Source organism: Myotis davidii, unplaced genomic scaffold (assembly GCF_000327345.1).
Source record: "Myotis davidii unplaced genomic scaffold, ASM32734v1 scaffold438, whole genome shotgun sequence".
NCBI classification, from domain to species: Eukaryota; Metazoa; Chordata; class Mammalia; order Chiroptera; family Vespertilionidae; genus Myotis; species Myotis davidii.
In genome coordinates, this window is record NW_006290031.1 from 6,977,920 (window position 1) to 6,990,141 (window position 12,222).

The following is a 12,222-nucleotide window of genomic DNA, read 5'->3' on the forward strand; positions in this document are numbered from 1 at the left end:
GCCTAGTCTCAGTGACAGGGTCTGTGCCCGGTCACCGCCAACTGGCAGGAAGGCCCAGAGCACTCAGAGCAACTCTCTCTACTCTCCCTCCAGCCTTGCTTCCTCAAAGACTGGGAGATGCATGTCCACTTCAAAGTCCACGGTGCTGGCAAGAAGAATCTCCATGGAGACGGCATTGCCTTGTGGTACACTCGCGACCGCCTCGTGTCAGGTAGGGCTGCGCTCCCGTATGTGGGAGCCTCTGTGCCAAGTATTCTCTGCTCTGCTGATAGGGTGCTGCTGCTCTTCTGTGAGGAAGCCTGGGACCTTTGAGAAGAGGAGGGGCTGGGTGCTGCTGTACCCCATGGTGGCCTGGTGTTGTACACCAGCTAAGAATTTTTTTTACCATCTTAAAGGGTTATGTTTTAAAAAGCAAAAGCAAGGAAGACTGACTAAAACTGTATGTGGCGCACAAAGCCCAAAATCTTTCCTCTCTGGACCTGGACAGAAAGGTGCTGACCCCTGGATTAGAGGATAGGGCTTCCTGGTAGCCACTTGCTTTTCACAGGCTGGGTACCATCCTGTCACTTGATACGGCAGAGCACATCGCCAGGTGCTGTCCCCTCACAGTTCAGGCTTCAAACTTGAGTCCTCTCTGTCACATCCCTGAGACCACCTCCAGGTGCTTTCTTTAGAGATCTCTTCTCTTTCTTGGGTGAAAGACCAACAGATTGCCATCTCTTGCCCCCACTGGCACTACTGTGTCCTTTAGGCTCCCCAGAGTACAACCCCAATGTTCTACATGACTAGAGCATCTCTCTCTCATTCCAGGGCCTGTGTTTGGAAGCAAAGACAACTTCCACGGTTTAGCCATCTTCCTGGACACGTATCCCAATGATGAGGCCACAGAGGTAGGCCCCTGCTCTCTCCCATAGAGCAGGACAGGAAGGCTGGGCAGTTGGCTGAGGGCTGGGACTTCTCCCTGGTCCCAGCACAAAGGAGCCTCCAGGGATTGGGGTGGTGGGTGCCCCAGCCATTTCCAAAAGCTGGGCTGGCCATAGAGTAACCGGTGTCTTGGTCTCAGCGTGTGTTCCCGTACATCTCGGTGATGGTGAACAATGGCTCCCTGTCCTACGACCATAGTAAGGATGGCCGCTGGACCGAGCTGGCAGGCTGCACGGCTGACTTCCGCAACCGTGATCATGACACCTTTCTGGCTGTACGCTACTCCCGGGGCCGTCTGACGGTGAGCAGGTGGTGGTGGTGGGGTTGTCCTCTGCCTGTGCTGGCTCCGCAGGGGTAGATGGGCAGTCTGAGCCTGGGGCATGCTTTACCTGCTGATTGGCTGCAGGTGATGACTGACTTGGAGGACAAGAACGAGTGGAAGAATTGCATTGACATCACGGGAGTGCGCCTCCCCACCGGCTACTACTTTGGAGCCTCTGCTGGCACCGGTGACCTATCTGGTGAGTGGGCGGAACAGGGCAATAAGTCTTAGTTTTGACCTTCCCTGGTCTGTTGGGAGCTTGTGACACAGCCGGTCACTTTCCTTCCAGCATTGGTTCCACACTCGCCTGTGTCTTCTTCCTCTTTGCATCGTCAGTTTGGCACACACAGGGCTGTCTGTGAGCACAGGGCACTACAGACCCCAGATTTCCATCTGCAGCACAGTGTGATCAACAGCCCTCCCAACATCTCCGCCTGGAGCCCAATAGGTGTCTGTCTTTACATGCCCACAACAAGAAGACCATATCTTTTTTTAAAAAAATATATTTTTATTTTATTGATTTCAGAGAGGAAGGGAGAAGGAGAAGGAGATAGAAACATCAATGATGAGAGAGAATTGTTCATTGGATGCCTCCTGCACATCCTCCATTGGGGCTCAAGCCTGCAACCAAGACATAAATGACACCTCTGTCCTAGTTGCTTGGGCTAAAAACCTTATTGTCATTCTAGACTTTCCTTTCCTCTTACATGCCACCTGTCATCCATGGGCAATCCTGCCAGCTTCGTCTTTGCAATGCAGCAGACCATCTCTCACTCCTCGTTTACCTGGAGGGCCCTGGCCACCATCCTGCCTCACTCAGACAACTGCAGGAGCCCCCAAGTGGTCCTCTCCTTCCATGCCAGCCCCAACAGTCACTCCCAGCTCTGCAGCCAGAGTGATCTCATTAAAGTTCACATGAGGTGTCACTGCTGCTCCGCTCAGAGTTCTGCAGTGGCTCTGCTCCCTCAGAGTCAAGCCACCATTCGTCCCAGCAGTGGCCTGCCAGGCCTTAGTGCCATCACCTCTGATTCTTTGCTCCCAACTCCCCATTTACATTGTCCCCATTCACATTGCCTCCAGCTCTTCACACTAGTGCCCTCCTGCCTCGGGCCTTTGTGCTTGTGTCTCACTCTCATCTTTGTCTTGATCAGATGTCACTTCCTCCGTGGGGCCTTCCCTGATTCCCTTGTTTAAAATTGTACACCGCCCCCCTCTCCCCCCAGACGCCTGCACTCTCTCTGTAAAGTCACGTGATGTAGTTTAGGTAGCTAGTGGTCTCTCCCTTTTCACACAGTGGAGACCATTTGGAATATGAATGTTGAAGGAATTTCCCCAGGTTTACACCCAGGAGGTGGCAGAGCTCAGATGGGAACTGTAGTCTGACTTCAGTCAGTGTGTGTCCCTGGGCCTTTGGGGGCTGCACATACTAGTGCCGCCCGCTTGGCTCTGTCCACCTGGCCACCAGGTCCTTGCTCTTTAGGCTCTTCCTTTTCCAGGCCTTTTCCATTAGGTTAGCAAAGCTGACAGCTGGGACCCTTACATTGGCTCTTAGCCTCAACCTCCTAATCTCAGAAATGGGGCGATCAGTTACTGTCGAGCAGAGGTTTTTCCAGTCTGGACTGGGCCATTCCCAAGTCTCCTCAGGTGCTGACCGTGTATCAGGGCCGAGCCCTCAGCCAGGCAGGAGCAGGGTTCTCCCTGGGGAATGTGGCCACTGTACGTGGCAGCGAGATGCATGGACCATGGCCTCAGGCCTCTTACAAGCTAACACTTGGCCCTGCAGACAATCACGACATCATCTCCATGAAGCTGTTCCAGCTTATGGTAGAGCACACCCCCGAGGAGGAGAACATTGACTGGACCAAAATCGAGCCCAGCGTCAATTTCCTCAAGTCGCCTAAAGGTATGTTTGCTGTCCCTCCCAGTCTGGGCCTGTGCAGGACTGGGGCTGGGCCAGGGCCAGCGTTGGTGCCTGCCTATGGTCCCTCTGCCTTTGCCGGGTCTGGCTGTGGTGTGGCCTGGGCTCTTGGATTAGCAAGCCATGCTAATGAGCAGTGTGTGGGCACCTGGAGTCTGCTGGGATAAGGGCAGGTAAAGCCCCCAGGGGGCCAGTTTGCTGGTGTAGGTGATGGGCAGGGCACTGATCGTGCACGTGCAGGACCTCAGTGAATGGCCTGGAAAGCGGGTCCTGCCACTAGGCTAGGGAACTGGTCCTTCAGTTTTCCTCAGGGACAAGCGGATAAAGGCAGGATCTGAACTTGAGTTTTGGCAAAACCCCAAAGCCCGGGCTCTTGCTGTGGCACTAATTAGCCATGACTTTGTCCTCACAGAGTGAGGGTTTTGGTTGGAGAATTGAGGCCCCTGTGTGTGAAGAAATCCACCCTGAGGTCATGCCTGTGGGCCTCTGCGCAGTCTAGTGACTAAAGCGAAGAAGGGGGCAGGAAGGGCTTGGAAGCCCCAGGAGCCCTGAGGCTGAGCCGCCTCCTGGAAGTGCCTCTACTTGGGAGCTCCTGGTTCAGTCGAAAGCCATTATTGTCACTGTGCAGGGGTAGAAAGGGGCTGGTGGCGGGACAGCAGGCTTACTGGGTCAGGTCTTTTGGGAAGGGAGGGTGTTGGTGGGCTCATGGTTGGTACTCCAGGCCTGCCTGGGAGGAGAGCTGTATCCCTGATTGGAATTACAGACCTGGCACTCATTGACGGGTGAGCGGGCAGGGGAGTGATGTGGCCAGGACAGAAGGACAGGGTGGAGGCCTGGGACACCCTAGGAGCCACCAGATGCATCCAGGTGTGAGTCAGGGCAATGTTTGGCCAGGGTGTGTTTCTGCAAATGGGGAACTCAGACCACTGCACTGGGGAGGGGGTGGGCTTGTGAAAGCAGATTCTAGGTCTCCCCGGGCAGACGGGGCTCCTGGGAAGCCCAGGAATCCAATGTCCATCAGCTGAGAGGCACCCCAGGCCTTGATCTCTGGGATCCTCAGGGTTGCCCCTCACTGTACAGCTGTGTGCAGCCACCTGGGGATGGGGACGGGGATGGGACCCCACCAGGGCCTCTGCCCTGCTCTGTCCTGTTGTCAGCTGCTTTAACACTCACGTCAACTCCCCCTTTCTCTTCCCTCAGACAACGTGGATGACCCGACGGGGAACTTCCGCAGCGGGCCCCTGACGGGGTGGCGGGTGTTCCTGTTGCTGCTGTGTGCGCTCCTGGGCATCATCGTGTGTGCCGTAGTGGGGGCCGTGGTGTTTCAGAAGCGGCAGGAGCGCAACAAGCGTTTCTACTGAGTGGCCAGTGCTCGGCTGGGGAGGGCCTGGTGTTGGCCCCCTGCACTAATGTGAACTTTTTTTTTTTACTGGGATTGTAAAAGAAAAACAAGATGACCTTATTTCTTAACAGTTTAAAAGAAATAATTAAAGTATTTTCATACATATTGCTTCTTGCCCAGCAGGGACAGGCTGTAGGGCTGGGGAGTAAGGGGTTGGTGTTCCCACAGCCATGGACAGAGGCCCTTGCCCATTGCCAGCATCTCAAGAGCAAGTGGGCCTGTGGCTGGAGCTGAGCTGGGGCCCCTGTAGGTGGCCTTGAACATTGGAGACCTTCCCCGACCACACAGGTGGTGCCTGAGGACATGAGCAGTGATTTCTGTGCTGCACTGCATGTGTGGCAGAAGAGGAGGTGATTGTGGAACCTGGGCCTTCATGTTCACCTCTGAGCCTCCCAAGGCAGACCCTCGAGTAAGGCTTAGGGGAGCAGTTTGGTGGGGCCCAGCGTGAGACCGACATGTGCTAAATAAAGTGAAATAACCACCCTGTGTGACTGCCCTGAAGGGCTTTTTGTTTTCTTCACACACCTTCCAGATAGCCAGGCTTACCAGCTCTCAGCCTCATCCCCGCGGCAGGTGCTGTGCTCCCTGCTCCAGGGAGACACAGCCTTGGGTCAAGCAAAGCTGGCCCAGTGTCACAGCACGGAGTCGTTGGGACAGGTGCTCTGTTCCTGTGCCACCTCTCATTTGCTCTGGCCGCTCGCTGAAAGGGTCTGGTGGGAGAATTTGAGGTACCATGCAGAAGCTGTGACCTCAGCCTAGGGAAACTGCAGGGGGCTCCAGGATGATCTAGAGGAGATTGGGTGCAGGGACAGGCTGGGGTCGGTAGTGGTATTCCCTTTGGGGTGTCTCGAAGGGAGAGATGGCACAGGGAGTGGAAGAAAGCCAGCAGCTGACAAGAAGCGCTGCCATTTGGCAGCTTTCATGGTTCTCTCCACCCAGGCTGTGGCCTTCTGCTGCTGTGCAGTCCTCCCCTCCTGACCATCCCGACCTCCCCCCACCCCCCCACTTGGAGCAGTGTGTCCTCGTCTGGTCCAGAGCCATCTTCAGTGTCTTCGCACTCAGTTCAGTAACATTTGAGTCTCCATTTTAAAAGCAAAAGTAACCCTAAAACTGCTGCAACCAGGCCTTTTGTAATTAACAGTCAATTAGATTCTCGTTGTAAAAAACAGATAATATAGGAGTAGATGAAGAGTAAGAACTTATTCAACATAGTACTGGAAGTCCTAGCCACAGCGATCAGACAAGAAGAAAAAAGGCATCCAAACTTTAAAGGAGGATATAAAACTCATTGGTAGATGACATGATATTGTACATAGAAAACACTAAAGACTCCACTAAAAAACTATTAGGTTTAATAGGTGAATTTGGCAATGTAGCAGGATGCAAAATTAACACCCAGAAATCAATGGCATTTTTATACACCAATAATGAATTTTCAGAAAATACACTAAAGAAACAATACCGTTTGCCATTGCAAGAAAAAAATTAAGACACTTAGGAATACACTTAACCAAGAGGTTAAAGACTTGTGCTCAGAAAACTACAGAACGTTGGAAAAAAGAAGATATAAACAAGTGGAAGAATGTACCGTGTTCATGGATTGGTAGAATTAACATCTTTAAAATGTTCATACTACCCAAAGCAATCTATAGATTCAATGCAAACCCTATTAAAATACCAACAACATATTTCACAGATATAGAACAAGTAGCCCAAATATTTATATGAAACCAAAAAAGAACCTGAATAGCTGCAGCAATCTTGAGAAAGAAAAACAAAGTTGGAGGGATCACAGTACCAAATATCAAGCTATACTACAAAGCCACTCTAATCAAAACAGCCTGGTACTGGCACAAGAACAGGCATATAGATAAATGGAATAGAACAGAGAACTCAGAAATCTACCTAAGCCATTATACTCAATATTTGACAAAGGAGGCAAGAGCATACAATGAAGTCAAGACAGTTTCTTCAATAAGTGGTGTTGGGATAATTGGACAGGTACATGCAAAAAAATGAAACTAGACCACAAACACCATACACATAGCAATATGTTTTCAGATACATCGAGGGCAAGGAAACAGAAAATTAACAAACGGGACTACATCTAAATACACATCTGCATAGCAAAAGAAACCAACAAAATGAGAAAGGAGTCCACTGTATGGGAGAAATTTGGCAATGATAACATCTGATAAAGGGTAATATCCAAAAATATATATGGAACTCCTACAACTTACAAGGAAGACAATCCAATTAAACAATGGGCAAAGGACCTAAATAGACACTTCTCCAAAGTGGACATACAGATGGCCAAGAGACATGAAAAAATGCTCAAAGTCACTGATCATCAGAGAGATGCAAATTAAAATGACAATGAAGTATCACTTCACACCTGTCAGAATGGTTACCATCAATAAATCAACAAATGACAAGTGCTGGTGGGGATGTGGAGAAAAAGGAACCCTAGTACACTGCTGGTGGGAGTGCAGACTGGTGCAGCCATGAGGGAAAACAGTATGGATTTTCTCAAAAAAATTAAATATGGAACTGCCATTTGACGCAGTGATCCACTTCTAGGAATATATCCTAAGAAACCGGAAACACCAATCAGAATGAATCTATGCACCCCTATGTTCATAGCAGCACAATTTATAATAGCTAAGATCTGGAGACAGCCCAAGTGTCCATCAATAAACAAGTAGATTGCCGAAACCGCTTTGGCTCAGTGGATAGAGCGTCGGTCTGCGGACTGAAGGGTCCCAGGTTCGATTCCGGTTGGGGGCATGTACCTGGGTTGCGGGCACATCCCCCGTGGGAGATGTGCAGGAGGCAGCTGGTCGATGTTTCTCTCTCATCGATGTTTCTAACTCTCTATCTCTCTCCCTTCCTCTCTGTAAAAAAATCAATAAAATATATTAAAAAAAAAAAATAAACAAGTAGATTAAAAAAGCTGTAGCACATTTACACTATGGAGGGACCTGGAGAATATCATGCTAAGTGAAATAAGTCAGAAAAAAGCAAGTATCACAGGATCTCATATGTGGAATCTATAACAAAATAAACTGATGAACTAAGTGGATCCAGAGACATGGAAGCATGGAACAGAGTGTGGAATCTGAGGGAAGGCAGGAGAGGATGAGGATGGGTGAGTGGGAGGTAATCAACCAAAGACCTTGTATGCATATATGCATATCATGGACACAGATAATAGGGTGGTGAAGTCCTGGGGTGCAGGGCAGGGGTGGGCTAGAGGGAGTCAATGGGGGAAAAAAGGGAACATATGTAATACTTTCAACGATAAAGATTTAAAAAACAAAAACTAGAAGGCAGCCCGGCCTGGTGGCTCAATGGTTGAGTATGACCTATGAACTAGGACAGGGGTGGGCAAACTTTTTGACTCGAGGGCCACAATGGGTTCTTAAACTGGACCGGAGGGCGGAACAAAAGCATGGATGGAGTGTTTGTGTGAACTAATATAAATTCAAAGTAAACATCATTACATAAAAGGGTGCGGTCTTTTTTTTTTTTAGTTTTATTCATTTCAAACGGGCCGGATCTGGCCCGCGGGCCGTAGTTTGCCCACGGCTGAACTAGGAGGTCATGGTTAGATGCCCGGTCAGGGCACAAGCCCAGGTTCTGGGCTCGATCCCCAGTTGGGGATATACAGTAGGAGCTGTTCAATTATTCTCTCTCAGCTTTGATGTTTCTGTCTCTCTTCCCCTCTCCCTTCCTCTCTGAAATCAATAAAAAAAAATATTTTTTAAAAATAAAAAATAAAGTAACCACTTAAAAGAGGTGCAGATAAGAAGCCAGTTGTGGATATAGAATGGAATGATAATAAAAACTCAATCCAAAAGAAGTCAGAAAAGAAGGAAAAAAAGGAAAAGGATAGAACCAATGCAAAATAAAAATTAAGCTGATAGACCTTAAACTCAACCATATCAAAATAATTTTATTAAACACAATCCAAAGGCAGAGATTATCAGATCATGGGGAGAAAAAACAACATCAATGTGCTGTTTGCAAGAAAAAAACATGCTGTATATTAAGACACTAATAGGTTAAAAGCAAAAAGATGGGAAAAACATACAAGAACACTAATCAGAAGAATGTATTAAGCCCTGGCTGGTTTAGCTCAGTGGATAGAGCGTCAGCCTGTGAACCAAAGGGTTCCAGGTTTGACTCCGGTCAAGGGCATGTACCTTGGCAAATATCCACAGGTGAGAATTTAAAAAAAAAGAAAAACAAACAAAACTATAATACATGGAAGTTTGTGGGATGCAGATAAAGCAATGTGCAGAAAGAAGGAATAAAATGGGTTATCTACCTTTCCATCTTAAGAAGCTAGGAACAAAGGAGCAAATAAAATCCAAAACTGGTTCTTTGAAAAGACTAATAAAGTTGACAAACTCTTAGTAAGATTTAGCAAGAAGATAGAGAAGGAGAGAAACCACCGACATCAGGAATCAATAAGTGGACATGTTACAGCTCTTACAGAGGCCTCTTCCTGGTGCCGCCCACCTCAATCCCCAAGGTAACTGTCAGCCACTTCTGAGACTTGGACTAGCCAGGCCTCATGGTCTAGTCACCTGCAGTTTCAAGTGAGGGACTTCCTGGCCCCGTGACCACGTTAACCATTGTGCTGCGCTGCCCAGACAGCCTGGGATGGCGTTCCCGCAGTGGCTTCCAAGTTGGGGGTCTGCTGAATGCTACACCAACAGCCTTCTGTGGGCACGGAGACCCAGGCCCAGCCAGGCCCCCCTCTCCTTTCCCAACACTGGTTTCCTCTGTCACTTCGGTCAGAGTCAGGTGGAAGAGGCTGACCCCGAGGGACAGGGGAACACTGCTGTTTTCCAGAAGATGTCTTGTGGAGGGAAGCCTGGACACTTCCTGGAGGAAGTGACATTTAAGCTGAGCTGGTGGAAGCTGGTAGATGGGCAAGGGCATGGCATGTTAGCTGACATAGCAGGAGGAAGGGCGCAGCTTAGCTTAAATTCCCGGAACTTTGTCCTGAGAGCCAGGGAGTCAGTGGGGCTTTCGCCAAGGGCATGACCTGGCCAGCTCCGCCACTAAGGAATGCTACTCTCTGGGAAGGGAGGAGGATTGAGTGAAGTGGGAGAAACTGGGGCAGGGAGCCCAGGGAAGGGGCTGGGTAGGGGTCCAGGGTTTGAGCCAGGCTCCAGATCTAATATTGCCCATTTCTGCCCTCCCCTTCCACCACTACTCTCACCCGCAGGGAAGTGGTGAAAGGCTTTTGGGGGGACAGCAGGACCCCATCTCCTTGGAGAGAATGGTGAGCCTGGAGCTGAGGCTCCTGTAAGCTGCCCTCTTCAGGGGGTCCTGACTAGGGCAAAGCAGCAGGGTGTGGGTCCCCTTCTCCCTCCCCTCAGGGCACAGATGTAGGCTTTGTTCCTTAGCGCCCAGAGGACACTAGTTCCAACAGAACCTGTACTGACGTGCAGGTAGCACAGCCACAGTTACTGTGGACAGGCAAGGCCACGGGATAGGGAGCTGGCAGGGCGGCCACGGGGCTGCACTATCCAGGCTGGACCCTGTCGGACCTGTGGGCCTGGGACAGAGATTCTAAGTCAGTGCTAAGAGGGTCGGAGAACCAGAGGTCCTTTGCTCAGTCCTGTACCCAGAAGGTACCAGCACTAGCATTTTCTCAGAGGGGCCTAGAAGAGCATCTAAGGGCTTGGGGCAGGGGCTCCATCTTCCCCATCTGTCCAGCTCCCTGGGAGGTATGACTTCCTGTCCCCCTGGCTTGTGGCCCTGAGCTATATTCATGGGAGGCCTGAGGCCAGGCTGTTTTTAGCCTCCATATTGTTCCCTAGTGTGAACCCTACCCATGGCTCCTAGGAGGAAGCCCGGACTCCTCAGGGTGGTCACTCCAGCCCCATGCAGCCCGACTCACTTCCACACCTCCCGTGGGAGCATCTCCAGCTGTGGAAGTGAGCCTCACTCCCTTCCTCTGCCAGGGACTCACTCCTTCAGAATCCCTCTCTTCATCCCACCCCCGCACCAGGCCATCTGTGTCCCCGATGTTTGACCAGTGGGTTTGTGCCTGCGCTATGTGGGTGCAGACTTCAGTGAAATAAAATTGGAAATTCACTTACAAGCCTTGTGACTCCTTTTTTCAGACATAACTAAGTGCGGGTGGGGACCTGGGGAACATCAGCCTGTTCTGAGCCCTGCCCACCCTTCCAGCATCAGCCTGCACCTGTTCCTTGCTCTCTCTATGCTAGCTAGCCACAGTGGCTGTCTTTCAGTCAGCCTCCTTTCAGCCTCAGGGCCTTTGCACCTGCTGTTCCTCTGTCTGGAATTCTTCTACATCCTTCCTATACATAGATAACACCTATTCCTCCTTTCCCTAGAAAAACCTTCTCTGACCTCCCTGTTTAGATCAAATGCTCCTGAAGATATGCCCTCTCACTGTGTCTTTTCCCGTGAGGACCTGTCAAAACTGTAACTCTATGTCCATCTCTCCCTGCCTCGCCTGTGAGCTCTGCAAAGGCAGGAACCCTGTCTGGTTTGGCCAATGATTCTATTCTCTGGCCCCAGCACAGTTCCTGGGGTCCAGTAAGTGCTCAGCAAATTTTTGGTGAGTGAAGGGATGGGCGAATGGCTCAGTTCCTGGCTGAGCCTGTCAAGTGATTTCTCTGGGAGTGACTCAGAGAAACTCCAAGGAACTGAGGACTGACTTCCATGTGCGATACTTACCCAGCTCTATGTCTTTATTAAGAATCTGATTCCTCTTTGTCCCCCCCTCCCCTTCTCTATTGCCGGTTCACAGACTCAGCCCCCCACCTGGCAGAAATGCCACACCCCAAACACCTGCTTTCATCTTCCTGCCTCCACCCACAGAGCGTCCCTGTGCCCGCAGGTGCGGCCACACCTGCTGGTCAGAGTCACCGGGGCTCCGGAGGAGGAGGAAGAAGCCGCCACCTGGTGGCCCTGCGGTAGAAATGAGCAGCTCCTACCTCCTGGGCACGGCAGAGGCGTGGGCTCTGTGCCTTCAACCGCGCAGGTGCAGGGCTTCCCAAGCCGACAGGAGGGAGGTCACTCGCCGAGTCATGGAGCTGAGAAGCAGCAGTGCCCGGGGAGACACCCAGCGCCGCTGGCTCCCGCACTCAGGGCTCTAGCAGGCTGTTCGCCTAGAAGCGGGCACCCAACTGACGGTTTGTAGCGGCAGAAGCTCCCCTGTAGGTGAGCAGGACAAGCTGGGAGACGACTCCCATTCGTCACAACAGGAATCTGAAGCCCAGCGGGGCCCCAGGAGGCAGAAGGCCAGCGGGCCAGGCGCAGACCCGGGAGCGCAGAGAAGGATCGCTGCTCCTTTCATGGCGCCTGCGCACTGCGGCCCCGCTCCCCGCTTAGCCCCGCCCCCACCGCCTGGGTTTTCAAATTTGAAACCAGCTCCTTTTCCCGCCCGAATGTGTGGACCAGCGGCGAGAGAGGGCGGGGTAGCGCGCAGCCAATAGCGTCTCGGAGGCTCCAAGGCCCCACGTGCAGCTGCTGGGCTGGGGGCCTCCAGAGACGGCAGGCTCCTAGAGCCGCGTTCTCTATGCCGGGCCCTCGCCACCAGCACGTGTTGGGAACTGAGGCCCAGGGACGCCAAATAGCTAGTGCGGGGTCGCTGAGCAGAGCTGCTGA

The 12,222-nt window shown here is 51.4% G+C and overlaps 1 protein-coding gene across 1 annotated transcript in view; it reads left to right on the forward strand.

Annotated features, from left to right (window-relative positions):
• LMAN2 (lectin, mannose binding 2) overlaps positions 1-5,054 on the forward strand; it is a 10,601-nt gene extending 5,547 nt beyond the window's left edge. Inside the window, exons 3-8 of the mRNA XM_006762871.2 lie at positions 94-211; positions 811-890; positions 1,064-1,225; positions 1,331-1,445; positions 3,030-3,149; positions 4,365-5,054. Coding sequence (XP_006762934.1) covers positions 94-211; positions 811-890; positions 1,064-1,225; positions 1,331-1,445; positions 3,030-3,149; positions 4,365-4,525 — 756 coding nt within the window. The 3' untranslated portion in view covers positions 4,526-5,054. The remainder of the gene's footprint in view (positions 1-93; positions 212-810; positions 891-1,063; positions 1,226-1,330; positions 1,446-3,029; positions 3,150-4,364) is intronic.
• Positions 5,055-12,222: the final 7,168 nt, after the last annotated feature.